This window comes from Gallus gallus, chromosome 4 (assembly GCF_016699485.2).
Source record: "Gallus gallus isolate bGalGal1 chromosome 4, bGalGal1.mat.broiler.GRCg7b, whole genome shotgun sequence".
NCBI lineage: Eukaryota > Metazoa > Chordata > Aves > Galliformes > Phasianidae > Gallus > Gallus gallus.
Genome location: NC_052535.1, coordinates 12,226,101 through 12,246,425, shown reverse-complemented (window position 1 = coordinate 12,246,425; position 20,325 = coordinate 12,226,101). Strand labels below are relative to the sequence as shown.

At 48.4% G+C, this 20,325-nt stretch overlaps 2 protein-coding genes across 7 annotated transcripts in view; both read right to left on the bottom strand.

Annotated features, from left to right (window-relative positions):
- Positions 1–233: 233 nt before the first annotated feature.
- Positions 234–4,825, bottom strand: LOC100858332 (G-protein coupled receptor 12-like). The gene is made up of 2 exons (XM_040699663.2): positions 4,701–4,825; positions 234–4,322 (listed from the first exon to the last, which is right to left on the bottom strand). Exon 2 carries the CDS (start codon positions 4,318–4,320, stop codon positions 3,268–3,270), a length of 1,053 nt encoding a protein of 350 aa, XP_040555597.1. The 5' UTR covers positions 4,321–4,322; positions 4,701–4,825; the 3' UTR covers positions 234–3,267.
- A 5,748-nt stretch (positions 4,826–10,573) lies between these two features.
- USP12-like (ubiquitin specific peptidase 12-like) overlaps positions 10,574–20,325 on the bottom strand; it is a 73,695-nt gene continuing 63,943 nt past the window's right edge. For all 6 annotated transcript variants that reach the window (XM_046940033.1, XM_046940032.1, XM_046940031.1 and 3 more), the window contains 3 exons: positions 19,612–19,809; positions 17,653–17,731; positions 10,574–12,917 (listed from right to left, as the gene is read on the bottom strand). In XM_046940033.1, coding sequence (XP_046795989.1) covers positions 12,816–12,917; positions 17,653–17,731; positions 19,612–19,809 — 379 coding nt within the window. In that variant the 3' untranslated portion in view covers positions 10,574–12,815. The remainder of the gene's footprint in view (positions 12,918–17,652; positions 17,732–19,611; positions 19,810–20,325) is intronic.

The window sequence follows — 20,325 nt, the reverse complement described above, 5'->3', positions numbered from 1 at the left end:
AATTCCCATGGCGATGTAATCCCTGACCCACTGGGTAATTAGGCGGCAGAGAAGTGCTTTCTGCGGGAGAAGCCGCCATCCTGGAGGCACTGCCAAGGCCCCAAAGGGATACTTGATGCAGAGGCACTCGGTTTGCCCCAAACCCTCCTAGTTTGCCCTAAATTGCCCTTGATGGAGAAAGCGTGGGCCTGCACCAGGCTCAATTCAGCTGAATGAAGACACAGACACCAGCATGGCACATGCCTGGGCAGGAGCCCAGGTCTTCAGACATTTTAATTTTACCTTCCATTTTTGGATAGCCTCTTGACAAACCACTTAAACAGTTTTATTTACAGTAATAAAAATAAATTACTCTTACAGATGAATGTATAATATTATACACAATAGAGATACAGTGCAATAACAGCATTGATTTGTTTTCACTCGCTCATAAAGTGCATCGTAGGGGCTTGGTTTTACCATGACCGAATGGTAACTGGACATTTTCCTTTGAGATCACCTTTCTCGGTCAAGCTAAAAGGCTAATGAGAACAATTACATCAGAATGATCAGCTGTCCTGATTGCTCTGAAATGTCCTCGTTCCTGGGTAAGCAGGTATGATGAGAGAGGGAGGAAGAGGGAAGGAGCAACCTTGGTTTGGACACAGTTACGCTTGACATCAAGCAGAACTTATAAAGGCAACTACCATCGTCCTCAGCCTCCACGGCGTCCTGCCCTATGCAGTTTCATGGCAACATTTTTCTGTTCATCTCAAGACCATTTTCTGTATCACAGTCATTGTACCCTACACTGATAGGTTGGCCAATGGGCAAACCCATTGGTGGGCTCAGAGCTGGAGTCAATTTGTTCGCATTCCTCAAAGGCAAGGGCAGAAGAGTTCTGGTGTGGGTCATCTCTACTGGAACCCGCTTTAACTCTGCAACGCTCAATATTGCAAAGGTTCCCAATGGGGGTGGGAAAACTCCATTCTGGGGGTGGCAGGAACAGGAGAAGGGCAGTTCTTGGGTGATGCTGCAAAAACCAATGGCACTTTTAACAGAAATGGTACAAGTGGTAGAGATGGAGCTGTGGGTGTGACCACCTCACCCCAAAAAAGGGTCGAACATGAAAGAGAGGAGTTGCAAGGAAATCCCGTGTGCATCAAACAATTATTCCTCTTAATTTTAAGTAGTGTGATTAGTTGTTAACAATTATGTGAACACCCGATGCTGGTCAATACACGTCAATACAAATGATTATCAAGATCAACACCCCTCCAGCCCCCCCGCATCTGATGTTCCTACGAGAAAGAGGTACTTCATCACCTACCGAGAACAGGAATGATTTCTTATTACACAAAGTTCACAATGAACAGATTGTGGCTGCTGCACCAGGACTGAAACCCTCAGGAACTTCTGCTGGCCACTGAACGAACCTGGCCAAAAACAGACCCAACCTGCTGGCTACTTATCACCAATCTTCCTCTGGAAAAGACCAATGTTCCTCTTGCTTCTGCTGCCGTCAATCCCAGCCAGGTCCCACGGAGCCCAGAAACAGTATGAGTGTAAGTGGGGCCCTGGCCATGCATTCTCCAGCAGAAGCTCTTTGCAAATATTTGCAGAGGTGCCATGGCAGCACGAGGAGGGGACAGGGGTCTGGAGGACACACACTGACCTCCACCAGCCAAAGCCCTTGTGCTCTGCAAAGCCCATGATAACTCTTCTGAAAAGCACAAGAATGGCACCGATGGCTCCTATGGCCATCAGCACTTCTGGGGATCTATGGCACGGCTGGAGGAGCTTTGGCACTATGTTCAGTGCCAGCACGCTGAAAGCGGTGGCCGGTCCCCTGCTGCACTGCTTGCAGCCTTCTGCTCACCATACCCTGCCACCAGTGACACGAGCAGGAAATCCAAGAAAACGCCATTTCTGTCACACCGAGGTGTACCCAGAGCCTCGTAGTCAGGGCTACATTTCATTCAAAACACGAAACAAGCGCTGGGTCGCCCAGAGACACCAACACTGCCCTCTGGGTCCGGTTGTATAAAAACATCCCAAAAGTGTTCACAACGCTTCAAAAATGGCTGAACCTGACTGTGCGGGAGGTGTGACACTGCAGGGACCTGGCTGCCGTCACAGCCACTGGGGGAGGGGACAATGAGCAGGGAAGGGTGTCCACACGTATATATTACTTTTACATATCTCTATATAAATATATATGTTCACATCTCTGTGTAAGCTGATTCAACGTTGTGCCGACTGCCCATTGCCAGAGGATTTGAAAAAAAAGGAAATGAAGAACGGAGATTGGCCACTTTCAGCAGGCAGAAAACGAGCTCAGGTGTCCGCAGCTTTACCCACTCCGCATCCCCGCGGCTTTCCCTCACAAGGCCCTACGAACGGAGCCCCACGCACAGCCCCGGGGCTCCGCGCTCAGCGGAGCGGCGGATCCGTGGCGGCGGCGGAGCGGTGCGCTGTGCCCCCCCGGGCCCGAAGCAGCCGAGGGACAGCCGGTCACGGCTCCGCGCCGCCGCCGCGCGATGCGGCATTGCCGTTGCGGGCACCGCAGCGCCGTCGGGAGCGGCCGGAGCTGTGCGGGGGCGGTGCAGGCCGCCCTGCGGGGTCTCAGCGAGCCCGGATCCCTTCGGGGTGCGATACTCCCCGTGTACAGGGGAAGGGCAGCCCCTCCCCGCAGCCCACCTTTTTTCTGGTAGGGCGGGGGGTGGGGCGGGGAGGAATGGATGATTCCCCAGCCATCACCCCCATGAAATGAACGGCCGTCCCCTAAAGTGCCTTCGTCCCACCCCGCCCTATCTGCCTCACTCTCCCGGCTCCCTGTGCTTCTCCGGGGTCGCCCCCGTTATTGCATAGCAGAGCATCACCTGACCGTGGGCTCCCGCCCCGAGACCCCGAGCGCGGGGTCAGCCCCCGTTACACCCGGGATGGGACAACCGCAGTGTGCCGACCTCCCGTCCTTTCCTTTTTTCTTCCCCCCCCCCCCCCCCCCCCTTTTTTTTTTGTCGTTTTGTGTTTTTAAATAAAAAATAAAATGTGTACGAAAATAACATTTCTACGGAAACCATCGGCATTCCTTTCTCTCTCTTTCTCCTCCCCCCAAGCCCCCGACTCCCTTATTTTTTTCTACTTCCCCCCCACCCCCCTCCTTTTCCCCTTTTGCCCGTTGGCACTCCCGGGGCGGGGGGGGGTCCTCCCGGTGGGAAACGCGGACGGCGGAGGGGAGAGGAGCGCGGGGAGGAGGACGAGGAGGAGGAGGAGAGGAGGAGGCGCTCACACGTCGCTGGATGTCCGCGGGCGGGAGGAGAGCGCGGGGCCGCAGCCGCAGCACGCCAACCACAGCGACTTCTGGATGTCGGGGTTGCGGAAGGCGTAGATGATGGGGTTGATGAGGGAGTTGCAGGCGGCGGGCAGCGCCAGGGAGTACGTGTACACGGCGGGGTAGCTGGAGTCGGCCACCAGCGAGTAGATGGCGAAGGGGATCCAGCAGAGAGCGAAGGTGCCGAGGATGAGGGACAGCGTGGAGAGCCCTTTGCGGGTGGAGGTGGCCTGCGCCGTGGCGATGAACTGGTGCTGCACGGCGATCTGCTGCGCGTGCCGGAAGGCGATCTTGCAGATCTGCAGGTAGAGCTGCATCATGAGGGCGAAGAGCAGCAGGAAGGTGACGGCCAGCACGGCCGCGTTGTCCTTGGTGACGGGCCGCAGCACGCTGCAGGCGCTCTGGTCCCGCAGGCAGTGCCAGCCCAGCGGCGGCAGCAGCCCCACGCCCAGGCACAGCAGCCACATCAGCAGCACCGCGCCGCACGTGAAGCCCAGCGTGCGCTCGCTGTGGTACGTCAGCGCGTTGTACAGCGACAGGTAGCGGTCCACCGTGATGGCCAGCAGGCTGCACACCGACGCCGAGAAGGCGGCCAGCAGCAGCCCCGCCGCCCCCAGCTCCGCCGCCTCGCTGGGCGGCCGCAGCAGGTAGCGCACGGCGAAGTTGCCCACCAGCCCCAGCCCGGCCAGCAGGTCGGCCAGCGCCAGGCTGCCGATGAGCACGAAGCTGGGCGCCCGCAGGCTGGGCGTGTAGAACAGCACCGCCAGCACCAGCGCGTTCTCGCCGGCCACCGCCGTCCCCGTGGCGCACAGAGCGATGTCCCAAGGGCTGACCGCCGCCGCCGGGCCCGCACCGCCCGGGGCCGCCGTGCCCGCGGGCCCCCCCCCCTCCTCCGCCGCCGCCGACGGCCGGGCGCTGGGGGCCGAGGCGTTGCCGAGAGCCGGGAGCCGCTGCTGCTGGGACTGCGGCTGCCAGGGCTCTCCCATGGCGGCGGGGCCGTGCAGCATCGCTGGGGAGAGAGCGAGAGAGGGGAGCGCTGAGCGAGCGGTGCGGGACGGGGCGCCGAGCTGACCCCTCCTCCCCCCCCCCCCCCCCCTCGCAGCCCCGCGGCCCCGCACCCGCCGGCCCGCAGCCCCCCGCGGCACGGCCACCTCCTGCCGCCCGTTCCAAGCACAGAACCGCCTCTGCTTCCCGCCCCCCCTCTTCCCCCCCCCCCTCGCTCCCCGCAGCCCTCGGGTCGTTATTTTTGGTCGCCCCCGCGGGGATGCGGCGTGCGGCGTGGCAACGCCGAGTACGGCCGCCCCAACTTTCCCCTCTCCTCCCCGCACTGCCGCAGGGCGATGCCCGCTGCCCCCCCCCCCCCGCCGCCCGCGCCCCCCGCCCGTACCTCTCTCCGTGCCGGGGGAGCGGCCGCTCGCCCCCGTTTTCAGGTTTTCCCCTCCCGGTGCCCGCAGCCCGCGGTGCTACGCCTCATTCCTCGGCGAACGTCGCCAATAGCGGCGGTGGCGGCTCGCTGGCATCCACCGGCACTTAATATTCCTGCCCCATTGGATCTGCTGATAAATCTCAACTCTGACGTCAAAGTCTTCACTTATATTCATGATCCAGCGCTGTGAATCAGAGCCGCTGTGCTCGGAATAACAACGAGGCCGGGCCGCTCCGCAGAGCACGCGGCGCGGGGGCTCCGCACCCGCCTCCCCCCCGGCCCCCTCCCCCGGCCCAAGGTCGGGGCCGCCGCCGCCGTTCGTGCCGCCGGAGCTTGGGGGGGGGTGGGGGCTGAGCCGGCGCGGTGCGGTCCGGGCCCCCCGCAGGGACAGAAATCCCAAAGGCACCGCGGTTGTTCCGGCTCCGTCATTCACAAAGGGACGCGGATCTCCCGAGCGCGGACGCTGCTCTCCCGCATGCGGAGAGCCTCACCCCCCCACGCGCCCCGTGCCGGTTTCGTAACGCCCCCGGCCCGCAACCTCAGCTGCAGCCCGGCCCGGCTCTGCGGGGTGCGGGGCGAGGCCGGGGCTGGGGGACCCCGCGGGGATCACGCGGTGCGGGTCTGGCGGTGGGGGAGGGCCGGGAGGGGACCACGATGCAGCCCCCGCAGAGGACAGGAATCTCACCCCAAACCCCGCAGAGCTCGGAAGCGGCCTCCCGGTCCCTCTGTCAGCTCCTCCTGCGCCCTCACCCGCAGCGATCACCCCGGGCAGGTGGGTCTCTGGGCCGGCGCCAGCCCCTCGGTGTCCTTCAGGTCCTGAGCCAGCCCGAAGCTTCCCTGGGGGCACATCACGTGCGTGGTCCTACGTGGGGACACAGCCTGTGTGTGTGGTCCTATCGGGGGACACCCCGCGTGCACGGTGTCGCATCCCACACGTGGTCCTACTTCGGGGCGCATCACACGTGCAGTCCTACCTGGGGACGCATCCCTTATGGTCCTACACGGGGATGCGTTGCATACGTGGCCCTATCTGGGGATGCATCCCGTGCTTGACCCAGCTGTGCTCCCGAGGGGGGACGCAGCCGCCCCAGCCCGGCTCCGAGGGCCGCTCCCCCAGCAAAGCAGGACGCAGCCCATCTGACGGCACTGCCGCGATCCCAGCCGTGCAGCCTTTGTGTCCTGCCGGCGTTTGCTGTCCCCTGCAGCAGATGAGTTCCCATTGGGCAGAAGCCCTGCAGAAGGCTCCTCACTCTTATAGTGCTGCCAGTGCCCAGGAGACGGAAAAACCCATTTGTCTTTGGGACGGTGCTTGGTGGCCGCTTGCAGCCCCCAGAGCGCTCTGCCCGTGGTTTATGTGCAGGGGCAGCCATGTAGCAAGGGGCGAGACTGTTTTCCTAGGAGAAAAGGGCATTTGCACGATTTTCCTCCTCCTCTTGTGCTGTGCCATCCCATCAGCAACTGCTGCACCTTCACCACGGTGCTCTGGGACTGTGCAGGGAGAGAGGCAAACCATTAGGGAAATTAATAGTGATAATCAATGATTAGCACCAACCCAAAAAGCGCACGTGGCACAGCGGTGAGGGAGGTTTCCTGAGTTCTTAGGGAGGGCAAAATAAGGCTTAAGGGGTCCCCTATGAGCAGAAGGGCTCTGCTCACCGATGCGGGACGCGGGGATCCCAACCACACGTGACCCCCCCCCCACCCCACCCCGTGGTATTTTTTCGGGGCCGGGCTATAATTAGCAGCAGTTCTCCAGGAGCTGTCGCTCACCGTCACGCTGCGTTTTCTTTTCTTAGGAATATGACTAACCTGTGAATGATTAAACGCGCTTGGGGAAAGGGGAGGGGGAAACGAATTATTTTGCTCCCCGTGAAGAGAAAGGAAAGCTTTCAGGATGCTCTGTGAAGCCTCAGAGAGCAGGAGGAGCTCGGGCACCCGCAGCGCTCCCTATGAGGATGCTCAGAGCAGGTGCTGGGGGCAGCGGGCACTGCTGGACACCCCCTGGGGCAGAGCCCCTTTGAGCACAGCGGGGTCCTCCAGGCCCACCCCTCCCCGTGGCTCCCGGAGCCACCTCGCTCTAACCGCTGCCCTTAAAGGGGAACACGCAGCTGCCGGGAGCCCAAAGTTGGATCCTGCTGCTGGAGATGGACTATTTCAAGGAGCTTTGATGCTTTGCTGGAAGGTATTTTTAGCCGGGAAAAAAAGAAGGTAATGCAGTTCGCAGCTCTCGCAGGAATTCTCCTGTCCCCTATCAGTGCTGCTCCACTGCTCAGAGCACGGTTTGGGCTGCGGAGAGACAGCACCCAGCAAGGCACTGCCCAGACCCAGCACCTGGCCATGTCCACTCGGGGGCAAATGGGAAACCCCAAGCTGAGGGTGATGCGGAGCTCTGCTTCCTGCTGTGTGTAGAATCAGGAACACACAAGCATTCTAAATTACCTTTATAGTCCCTTTCATTCCATCCATGAGAAGCCGTCCATCCCTGGAAGTGTCCAACAGATGTGGAGATATGGCACTGAAGGACACGGTTGGTGGGCGTGTGTGCAGGGCTCAACAGTTGGACTTAGTGGCCTTAGAGGTCATTTCCAACCTTAACAGCTCTATGAACTCCACACACCCACAGCATAGGGATGGGCTTATGAGAATGTTTCTGCTCTGCTCCCCCTGCTCGCCTCTCGCAACCCCTTCACCCACTCCTGCTCCACACACACTCCATGGTCAGGGTTGGGACCCTGTGGACCAGTGTCACCGTGTGCCCCAGCGCCAGCAGGGCTTGGAGCTTCTTCCGCTGTGAATGGGAGCGACCACAAAGAAGTTGGAAGGGCTAAGTTGGATTTTTTCCAAACTCGTACTCTTTTTGCTTGGAGAAATATTGTGACTCAAAATCTGAAAATGAACAGTTCAGCATCAAAAAGAGAAGGGGGGTGGGGAGCGTTGCCAAGAATAACACCTTCCTGCCACCCCCGTAGCTTTGCTGAGGAGGTGCTGAGGGTTCACTGGTGCGAGGCTGTAAGCAATGGGGCCCGGAGGAGTGGGGTAGCAGAGCAGCATTTGGGCAATGGCACATTTCACCTTGGGATTTTAATTCCAAGAGCGCAGCCCTCTGCTCCGAGCTGCTCTGGCACAGCTGTCCCCCAGTGCAGAACTTCCAAGGGTGGCTCTCCTGTGCATCCCATCCCATCCCATCCCATCCCATCCCATCCCATCCCATCCCATCCCATCCCACCCCATGTTCTTGGGCTGCGGGATGCTCAGCACAACACAACCCCTGCTCTCTGCTTTCCAGAGTTGCTGGCTCCTTGCCTGGTTGCAGCACATGCAAGCTGCTTTGTGCCGAAGGAAACAAATGCACTAATAGCGTAGTAATTAGGACACTTAATTACTGATTAAGTTACTCAGCTCCTACTGAAGACTGCTTGCTACTTGCCTTTGTCAGAGAGAAGCAATGTCTTCAGCCGTGTGACCTTGCTCTCATCCTGGCCACACTCCGGTGCTCAGGAGCACCACGAGATCTGCGCTGGCTGCAGGCTGAAGCTCCAGGAGCTCATCCTTCCCCTGCAGGCCCTAAAGCCTTGGGAATCCCTAAGGAACACCAGCAGGGACTGAGCTCATACACAAATCTCGGTGCAACCCATGCCCCTGCTGCCTACAGCTGGGTTCACGTATAGAGGACACTTCTCAGTGGTGTGGCCTCGATTAATGTGTGCCAACATATCTGGAGTAATACCTGTTGGGATCTGATATTTTAAGGCCTTGACAAATCTTGGTACAGACAAAAGGGGACATTGGCCAAATGGGACCTACACTGCAGTCTGTCCACGCACCAGCAGTGAGGTGACACCAAGCTCTAGAACAGCATGGGGCACCCAGGGGTCAATGCTGCTCCTCACCTCACCAGGGTGCACAGATGGCTTCTCGTAATGCAGAAAGAACTGCACTCGTGTGCCAAGGGCGGCCAGGTACTGCCTGTGGGCTGCTGCCTGTTTATGAAGGAGCTGAACGGTCGGTGCTGGAAGATATACCTACTGCTGCTACAAACCTGACTGCACACAGCTGCTGGCAGCACGATGCTCACCTGAGACTGGGGCCGTTTGCATCTGCTTTGACACAAAAGCAGTTCCCACACGTGACAGATCTCAAGCACATCCCCTCCAAACACACAAAGATGACTTGGTTAAAACCTACAGCCAGATGGCAGAAAGGACGGAGCTGTCTCCCTCTGCAAAGTGAGTGCTGTCTTCAGAAGAAAAATAGAAGAGGATTTAAGTGTTTCCCCCCCCCCCCCCCCCCAGCACCACTTCACTGTTAATGTTTCGTACTCTGATTTATCAGTTGTAGGCATCTAACCTCCTCTTGGGCTGGACTCTGAGCCATCTGATCGAGTTGTACACATTGTTCATTGCAGGGGAGTCAGAGTGATGGCCTTTAAAGGTCCCTTTCAACCCAAACGATTCTATGATTGGGCCACTGCTTTCAGGACAGGCAATGCAGGCTGGCTGCAGCGAGGCCCGATGGCACCGGGGGGAGGGATGCAGGAAGGTTAACGAGTGCAACAACAGCAAATGCTAGCAGGACTTTACACATTGCAAATTAATTATGTTTCAGGAGATTGCTTCCTTTTGATGAATGCTGAGGACCACAATGGGAAGGTTTTATTTGTCTCGGGGCCTTTGTTAGTCTATTTTCTTTCTTGTACCAATCAGATATGATTTGTTTTAAACATATCCTAAACAGAGCTGGCATGGTGACTTTAAAGGCTCCTGCTGGTAACGGGAACATGCCAAGCACAAGCACCAATTCACAAACAGTCTCTGCTTCTGAAGTCTTTAGGGCAGAACCTCTCTCCAAGCGCACAGCTGGACATGCTGACCTGGAAGCAGAACAGCAATGCATTTTGTTCTGTTGCTGCTTATCAGTGGTGGGTAACAGGCATGGGATGGTCCTGCCTGCACTCCAAGGCGATGTTCTGGAGGAGGCCTGCAGCAACACGACAAACCCAACTATTCATCAGTGATGGGCACAAACCACCCCTCCAGTATCAATCCCACCTTTCCTACTCGGAGCTGAACGCACACTGGCTGGCTACCCTCAAATAAAACTCATTCTGGGTAACGCCCTTTCTCAGGTCACTGGAAGTCAAGCTCACGTTCACGAGAGTAAAAAAAAATAGCCTTGTTTATTTATTTCTAATGTGTGACCCAGCACAACAAGGACCAGATGGCATTTTGAATACGAAACGTGCTTTTACTGAGCAGCTGTCACTTTCAAACCTTAACCTGCTTCCACTGAACTCCCAGTCCCACAAATTCCTACTCAAAGGAGCAAATTTTAATCAAGTTTTCCCCACGAAGAAGTGAATGACACAGAAAGACCTGTCCTGCAATGAACCTGAGCAGCTCTGAGCATACGGTACTATTTTTGCTTTGAAAATGTCTCTGCTGCAAATACTATCTGACTGATCTGGAACAAAGTCTTATGGAGTCCAATAGCAAGGGATGGAGGAGGGAGAAGGAAAAGGGAAATCACAGGGAAAGGCAATGGCAGAGCTATTACAGGTGATGAAGAACACAGTAGGAAACAGCAGCAGGATGGCTATTGGGAGGAGGCTCTGGGGAACCTCTCTTTGGTTTAGCAGCGCATCAGTTGTAATCTACAATGCTGAATTATTCCTTTCTCTTACTTTAAACTGCTTCCACACAGGTTTCATGCATGAAAACACAGCGGCCAGGATCAGCCAGCCTGCCAGCAGAGAGAGAAGCTAAGGAGAGAGTGACTAAGCAATTACTTTTGTTTCTGCCTTGGGTTGCAATTCAAGGAACAGCATTTGTGTCGTGTGCGTTTGATCATACATGACCTTTATTGGAGACAGGTGGGGTCATTTATTATACAGAAGTAACATCACACCATTCTCTTCCAATTTAATTCCTTTTAGTTTCCTTATAAATCTGTAGCAAAAGTGCACTTTTAACAGCTTTTAATCTATAGTATATATCTTTCAATATTATCTCTCAATCAGGTATTTGTAAAAATGTACCACCAGATATACAAAATACGTGTCTAGTGTACTACGCTGATTTTTGTATTTACTGTTCAGATTACTTTAAACTCAGTGCTGTTTGTTTCTGTTTTTTACCATTTTTTTGCAAGACTTACTGATGACAGGCTTCTGGTAGCGCCACCAGGGGAGGACTCACAGCTCGTGTGAGAAGAAGGGGAGAAGACTCTTAGCCAGGAACAATTTTCACACAATAGGACAAGATGGCAAGGAGGTTCATTGTTACTGAACACGTACTCCATATAGTAAAAAATGATTTAAAAGATGTCCACACTTATCCTCTGAAGAAAAAGATGTGCCAGGAGGACGGAACCTGTACTCAGTTGGAATACGATGGCTATGAGTAATTTGTATTTGGAAGGGAAATTAACAATTAACGTAAGGGAAACAAGCACATGCACCCGACACAAGAAGGTGTTTGTGAGATGCTGTTTTCCTGAGGACAAGATTTGGTAAATATCTTAGATCCTGTACAGGCCACACAATTGCATAAGTTACATGTCCCCAGGAACAACAACAGTGGAACATACGATGAGTGGCGGTGCTGGGAACAGCCACACAGAGGACAGCTCCTGTGTTAACTAACAAGATGAAAGAACATTAATTTCCACTGGTAGTTCAGAGCCAGCTGTGACAAGCTTTGGCACAGGAACAGGACTTTTGAAAAATAAAATTACATATCCTTTTTAGATATTTCTTACAAACTCCCGTAAGTCTTTTCTTTCTTGTTATCCTTGAAATTATTATATATATATATATATATATATACATACATGTAACGGATAATTACTTAATTTCAGTCTTCAGAAGACTAACAATTTCCCCTGTTAAGCAAGGCCTATAGAGGTAAGACAATCAGAAGCTTTTTTTGGGGGGGGGGGGGGGGGGGGGGGGGGGTGGGTTATGATTCCCAGCTTGGTACAAACCCTACCAACAGATGATGAGGAGCACTTAGCAAAGTAATGTCTGGGTTGGTTGGTTTGTTCTCCTTCTTACACGTTCATTGTCTTGAAGACTAAGAACAACTGGATTAGTTTAGTAAATAATGCTTCCCTTGGTTAACCCTTCCCAATTAGCACTGTTTCAGTGTATTAGCATAGATTCAAAATGCTAGTTGCATCAGTTTACTACGTATTGAATGAAATGTTGAACAGATCCCTGTTTCAAAAAGAGGGCACTTTTGGTTTATGCAATAATTCCAAGAAATGCTTTAACTCCAAACTTTCTACAGCAACAGGTTGCCAGATATTCTTCAAAGTGTAACTGATTCGCTGCTCCCCTAAATCTGCAGCAATGTGGATCCAAGTCAAAACTTCTGCTTAGAAACAAAAATGAACATTGGGCTGAATGTGGATAACGTCCCATGCCTTCCAAAGAAGAAACAGAACAGTAAAAATTAAAATTAAAAAGAAAAGCAGTGCTGTTAGTGTTACCTAAAACCAAGATAATGCATAATGGGGAATCTACACTGCTGCAGTCAGTTTGTCTGTTTGCTTTTTTTTTTTTAAATTACAGACTTGACATTTCCAATATGTCTTAGCTTTGTTCTGCTTCTCAAGTCTGAGTCACCAAAAATATCCAGCAACCAGCTGCTGTGCATATCCTAAAATATGCCTTCAGCTGACACTGAATATTGAAATCATTCTGCTAAAATACAGAAAAATGACGATGATAGAAACCAAGGTATAGCCTCGGGCCAATGTTAAATGGTAAAAATTCTACAGTGCTACTTTTAAAACTCTTCTTCAGTCTGTGAACAAATAAGCAGCCAGGTTTCAAGTAGAGGTAACACAGATTTTGGAAGATAGCACGTAAAAAAAGCCCAGAAAGAAAACTGGAGCAAAAGCTCTTGTTATGGCAGTCAGCGCTAATCCTCCGAGAAACAGTAGAGAGAAACCTCCGTTCGCCCTGCTGGATCTGTCCTGGTCCTACAGCAACAATGAGGAACTGCTTCTGCTGTCACAAATGTGTTCCATTTTGACGTATCTTGATCCCTTTTATTTATGCACGCATCCATTGTCTTAGTCTCTTGACTGGTAGAAGAGGATATATCCAGATTCTGAGTTTTTGGAAATGTCTGATGTAAGCCCATAGAACTCTTCAATGGCCTGAGCATCGATTTTCTGAAAATGAATGAGAGGTAAAGTTAGTCTCAGTCAAAACACCACTTTAAGTATCCCCTTCGCAAACAAAGCATTATTTTCCAGTTCTTTGGGGTGATGCTGGAAAGCCACGATTAACACAACAATATTTCAGTATCATTGAATACAACAAAATAAATACAACACAATTTCTTCTCAGCTTATTAACGTACCAATGACTGAAAAGAAGGAAACCAACATGAGATAAGAAACCCCTATGAAGGGGTACACTCTTAAGCTGGACTAGAAAAAAAAGAACAACAAAACCATATTCTTAAAGGCTACACAACATTTTTATTTGCCTTTTCGCTTAGGCTGGAGTTACCCTTCCTCACCATAGACTCGTAATGTAAATGAAGAAAAGAATTCACTGAACAGCAAAGAAAGTCATTGTGCAGCTGGGAGTACATAAGGCCCTTCTTGAGCAGACTTAACACTCTGCTAAAGCAATTGCAATAGCAATTTCAAAGTTCTTGTGACTCTTACGTGCAGAAGTCCTGCAAGTGCTGCTGGTTGACTATACCACGAAGCCTGTGGATCATGTCTACTTTCTGGTCAGTCTTAGAAAAGCTTTCCTTCCTTAGGGTTTGCTGTTACAAAGCCTGCTGCAGTGTTACCGCAAGACTTGTGCTTTAGGAGAAACAACTGATTTGCCATGTTCATAGAATTCAACAGCCTGCACCTAAATAAAGTTGTGAAATACTTAAAAGGCCTGAGGGGTCATTTTAAAGGGCTTTCAAAGATGCAATTTCTACTGTCTTGAATCAGCTCCTGAGAATGACTGGCTTCGTATTACCAAACTTGGTTCTGCAGTCAGTGGAGAACAAGTGCACAGACTGAAGCACTGAAATAAAACACTCCCAACAACATGGGTTGCTCAGCACTCCACTGTGTTTTAGTGCTTTAGGACTTCATATTCAAAGATGAGAAGCTGCAGTAGCCTGAACTTGTGGAAGGCAAGGTGAGAACAGTCTAAATATTTAAAGAAACGAATCAAAAGAAAACCAACCAACAAATAAAGAAACCAGCTTTATTCCTTGAGGACTAAAACTGGGGAAGCAGAGAAGTATACAGAATACAAGAGTGTGTCTGGGTTGAACATGTCTGCTTTGATCACAAAAGGGAGCAGCAGAGACCAACCTGCGCTTACTTAAGAGAAAGGGACCACACCATGACTGCACCAAGGTGCATCCTGAGCTCCACAATCCATTTGGCAGCATGCTACAACACTGCTCACTGAACAGACTTTTGTATCACCAGCAAACACAAAAGCATTAGTTTCTTTACATGGCACTGCCAAAAACCCACAAGTTTAGGCCATCCTTTTCCCAGCCTCTCTGAAGCACTGCACATGAGAAAAATGCAGTAAGTTTCCAGAGGATAGATCAACTGCAAGACTGAGCAGCAGAAAATTCTCCCTTGAATAGTTTTGTTAAACAAAAATATCTGTTGGGGAAAAAAAAAAAAAGAAAGAAGAAAAAAAGATGTTTTATCTCCTCTATTTGAGGATTTCAGAGAAGCTGAAATCCAGCACAGGACTTTTGCATTTTCACACAATTTATTAGCATAATACCTACTGCAAACTGCTAGATACATTTTAATTAAAAAAAAGAAAAAAAAGCAAAAGAACATTTTTTCAGTCCTTGTGATATATTTAGCTGACAGCTCAAACATGCCTTATTTTAAGTCCCAACTAGCTTGTCATGCAATCAAATCTATTTCTACTACTACTCCTTCTAAATGCAACTCCAACGACTTACACGGACTAATTCATCCCACAGGTATTTTTAGTCTTATCACGACAAAAGCTACTTCTTTTTATAATTCCACTATTCAAAGAAAGCAGTGGAAATTAAAGAGGATCATATAAACCTTATTCTTCCCATCCTTAGTTGGTCACGTATGTCGGGGACCACAAGGTTTTACCCCGTTGCAGTTTTACAACAACTGGTTGATGGTTTCACAACCACTTTTGGAGCTCTGTAGCCTCACCTGGCTTTAAGACATCTTTTTCCCCATTAACTGAGCTTGAACAGTCTTTGCTCATTTCCAGACACTCATTTCCAGACACTTATCCTCAGTCCAAATCTTTCTTGCATACCATTCACAGCATTCAACTGAATCATGCAAGTCTCTGAACAAATATTTAGGAGAAGATGTACAATCATTCTTGCCCTTTTCTGATTTTGGAGAACTCATGAATGGACGCTTTTCCCTCTGTTTCAAACAAATATCATCACTGTGATGTATCACTTAGTTGCTCTAATGACAATGTACCAAACCAGTCAGAGATCATTTACTCAGGCTCCTCAATTCATTTTGTTTGGAGCAGAATTTCATTTGGGCTGACTTGCCTCCTGGATTTCATGCCGTTCCTTCCACATATGCTGTAGTATCTGTGATTCTCATCTGTCTCCAATTGAATTGAATTGGCCTTCCAACCAAACCCAAACAGATAAATAAGTGTGACTTCACCGCTTATGACATTTGGTGGGTAATAAGAACAAACTACTTCCAACTGATACTTCAGAGCTATTAATTCCTATCACTTATCAGAAATGCAACAAATCATCTAAATCAGATTAAAGGGGAAAAGGCTCTTTCTCCTGCCTTCTCTTTCAGATGCAATATTTGTACACAGGTATGAAGAACCCTGGCTTCATCTTCTGGTGCCTGCTGACTAATACCCGTCTCGTTACGTAGCCAGTTCTCACTAAAAATGTTAAGTCTCCAAAGCTTAGAAAAATCTGCTTTCATGTTTCAAGAGTCTCTGAAGAGTAGGAGGCTCCCGTGGGGAGCTCTGAAAACAGAAACCCCCTCCAGGATTCATGTTTTGGGGATTCAAGCATTGGGGGCATTTTGCCACTCCATTTCTGAAGACAATCATTGTAACGTCATACAGCATAATGCATTTCTACGGTGCCACTCTAAGGACAATCACAAGCAACTCGAAAACAGCACTTGGTCAAGCTTGGAGCACATATTTAAATCTCTTTGGGCAACAGATGGAATTGACAAAAGCAGTTCCAGCTTTACTTTGTATTTTCAGTGAATAGCCTACAGCCCTAGTAAGAAACTAATTCTCATGAGCTCATGACTAATTGGGGAGAACAAGAACAGATGAGCAAAACTGCAGCTATTTCTTCCAGAAGCTTGTAGCATCAGTCTGCACCACCTCATTCTTCTTGGTTGCTAAATCTCTGTAAATTTAGGTGTCTTCTATAGAAAGCTTTTATAAAAAAAAGGTGGTGGTGCTTCGTACACACAGGGAGCTGAAAGGTAAGCTTCACCTTTACTGCACTTCTAGAAGGTAGGAGCAGCCACGATGGATAGCGGAGAGAGACAAACCCAATAGGAATGCCCGTGCTACACTCTTCAAAGCAGGTCAAGGAGCAGCACTGCTCAATGGGAAGCTTCAACGACCTCCAACAGCTTGCATGTAAAACTCACGTGCAATTTTTCATGCAAACTGCAGCCAGGGACAGCCTTCCAGCAGGAGCAGGAATCAAACTCCCAGCTCTGCAGCTGGGATACGTGGAGGGCTACAGGGCCACGTTCCTAATCCTAATCAAGATCATGAGAAATCAACCATGAAAAACACACACACAAAAAAATCTTTCCAGGAGAAAGAACTACATTCCAGCTTGTGACAGCTCCTCCAACTTATTATCCAGTAACAGACAGCATACACTTAAAAGCTCTGTTTGGCACGTCTATTGGAACTGGAAGTGCCAATGATGTTTGTGGATAACAGAAATTCTGATTTGACCTAATAGCTAAAATACAACGTAGAAGTGACTAATAGAAAACAAATATAAAATAACTAGGTAGTTAATCTACATTGCTTTTAAAATGTCAAGTTTATCTCCTGGATGAAAAAGACAGTGAATATTTGCATTTAAAAATAATAAAGTGAACATTATTTTCTAAATGAGCTGACAGTTACGTACTTCTGCCACGACAGAATAAAATGACCCACAGAACAAACTAATATGACAGAGACAATTATTCAGTCATAAAAGCTTTACAAATCACCAGGAAGTTAAGTCATCCCTGATGCTCGAAGCTACCTAAAGAAAAAAAAAGTACAAGTGGGGAATTCACTGCATCAGCATCATCACTTCAACACAAACAAGGATCTTGCTGTACCTGTTCAAAGACTGAACGTCACACCTCAACCCTGAGATCTTAGAAGCAAACCATACACTTCTGTCTTTACACAAAGCAGTTCTATGGCGGTACGTCTACTATTCAATATTGAATTAATATTAGGTGAAACATATGGATATGTGAATATTTAACAGGTATGTTAATAAAAAAATAATTTGCTTGATCAGACTTGGAATATTATCATCAGTAGTTCAAACATCTCAGACCTTACTTCAGCCTCCCCAGAATTATTTTTTTTATGCTTTCTACACTTATGTTTGTTGGGGGAAAATGTCTACAGAAAAGAAAGATGACAGTAATTAAATACTGCAATTAAATGCAACTATCAGAAAACAAGTTAGCAATGAATAAGAACCCAAAATACGAGCAGTTAAGGTCAAGACCACTAAAGTTTACTTCTGAAGAGTTCAGAACTACTCTGTGCACTGGTTTTGCAGACATCATTTCACAGGTACAAAAGCTAGTCCCAGACATAAAAACAGGCCCTTCACAGAGCTGAAGAATGATGTTGTCTGCACTTGTTTTCAGTATATAAAAGCATACCTACCTCTACAATGTCATCATCAAACAGCAACCAAAAGCCATGGCTCTTCACAATGGTGATATAATGGCCACGATTTGGACCACTGCCAGAAGAATAAAAGAGAAGGATCAAACACTTATCACTATGCCTATGAAGGCAGGTTTGCTGTTTCCACACATGACCCTAGCTATTACAGCCAGAGTTGGATTTCCCAGCTTTTGGCGTTGTCTAATACTGCCCATAACACTAATTCCTACATCTTGCCAAGTTGCTTGAATTAAAATTTCCATCTTTGCCACCTCTCAAATAAAGTTTATTTGAAATACACAATTTTGTAAATATTTCAGATAGCCATTGATATGTTTAAAGAAAACCAAAAGGCAGTTATTTTGATCACTGTTTTGTCACATTCACCACCACTGGGTATTCTGACCACTCAAAAAAATGTTTATAAGCCTTTGTCTGAAATGTTTAATTTACACAGGTGTTTCTGGGTTCCTAGCGTGGCTTAGCAGCTGGCTGATTGCAGATGGGCTTCCTGCAACTACTATTCAGAGCTTTCCAGGGCAGCTTCCCACCCAGCCCAATTCTATTTCCTATATCCTGAACGCGTACCTTGAAGGGATGGGACAACAAAATGACCTAAATCAAAGGGAGAAGCATCTACAGAGTAAAGGCACTGTCCTAAAAACCTGTCAGTTTGGGATAAGAATCTGAGGTTACCCTAAACTCAAACTCTGAGAGAACAATTCAGGGACACAGCAGACAAAAAAAAATATATATTTTTCTTCCAACTTTACTTTTTGCTTAGGATCTACAGAAAGCAGTTTTGGCTTTAGCCAAAAGGAAGTGCTTCTCTACTCCTTCCAAAACTGTTGATTTACCTTCAATGCAATACTTGTCACAGAAATAAACTTCTGTTTAGAGTGATTAAATGAAAATCAAATCACAGAGGCCAAATATTTAAAACAAGTGGTGAAAATTCCAATATTTCAAAACTATATTTTATCCTAAGCCTTCCGTAAACTCCTAGTGAGAATTCAAACTCAAGGAGTTATGGAACACCTTAAAAGTCCAACATAAGACAAGAGGTTTGATAAAAAGCAAATTCACTTATCCATCTAAATATGTTGTAGCAGTATAAATAAATGGCTATTAGAAATAGGAAGAGATCATAAAATATATTTTAAAAAAAAGCACAATTCCACCACAACATAAATCCCCTAGAATTATAGTTTCATTATACTAAATCTGTACTGTTTTACCCCTCACAAAGATGTTTTAAACATTTGTGTGCTGTAGTAACTTATTACAGTAAAACTCACACTTTCAGGAGGCAATCATTTATTTATTCAGTTCTATGACTGTGTTTTTTTCCTAAAATTGATTACTTTTTTAAATTCTGTTTTTAAAAGGAGGAAAACCCTACAACAAAAGGAGGAAAACCCTACAACAAAAGGAGGAAAACCCTACAACAATAAAAAATGAATGGAGCAAATTAGAAAGAAAAAAAAAAATAAATCAGCAGTACACTGTTGATTCCACATGGTGGCACCAGCTACCAAAGAACACATACCTTCCAGCCCTGCAAATAGCAACATGAGATCTGTAAATTACTGCCATGTTAGTAAGTGTTCTGCAGCATTTGTCTTTTCACTTTAGCTCCCCTGGAAAGCTGGCAGGTTCTTGTTGTTGCCCTTACTTTGCTAAAGCTCACAGAAATGGTTTGTCTGAATTGCCAGCATATCTGAGAGCTGCTTAATAAGCAAGGTTTAGAGCACATGTTCTGAAAGTAAAATTTAAAACAGTAGGAAAAAAAAGAAAAAGATGACCAACAAATCATCCTTAGTAAATACATACATACTTTCGGACAACTACCTTCACATGCTTCAATCCCATTATAAAATGGCGTATGGATGACAGACTCACTTTAAATGTCAAGACAACGCATTTGAAGTTCAGAAGGCACCAAAAATGACATACCTGCCACAGTGAACAACTACAGCCACAAGGTCATACATTCTGTCAGGATTTGTAGCATCTCCTGACGTGTTAAAAAGCCGGAGCTCCAAGGGAAAGACAACACGGTAGGAGAGTTTGGTGTATCGATGCAGCTGGTCCATGTATTTGAACCTTTTTAAGTGCAGAGCTAGAATCATGGGCAACTTTTTCACTCTCATTCTGAACCACAGAAATAAGTTAAACAAAGAACAAGGTATTAGCAGATCATCTAAAATAAAGCTTTATTCTAAGCAAGTTTCAGTAACAAAAAGTCTCTTAAAATACATCTAAAATGTTGATGAAGATTTTAAAAACGCTCCTTCTTTCATATATATTCTCGTGAGAACAGGCAACATTTCCTCCAAAAGATTAACTACACAACTGACATCTGAATGCAGGACAACTGTCAGTGCTGAAAATATCGTTTTTTCAGTGCATCAGTGAGAAGAAATGGATGGAATAAATCCATCTGGGTGCTCTGGCTGCTACCAAGCATGAAGTGCAAAAAAATTTTTGCACACAGTATTCATAGTGGAGGCAGACTGGATAGCTTTCAGTGGCTTTGAGCTGATTAATGCTAACTGGGGAAAACACAAATGTCTGGAAACACCAGATATAAGCTCTTCTGGGAGGAACACAGAATTAATCTGTTCATTTCTCTCTGATAAGGCTGCCACAAAGTTACCAGATCTCTCC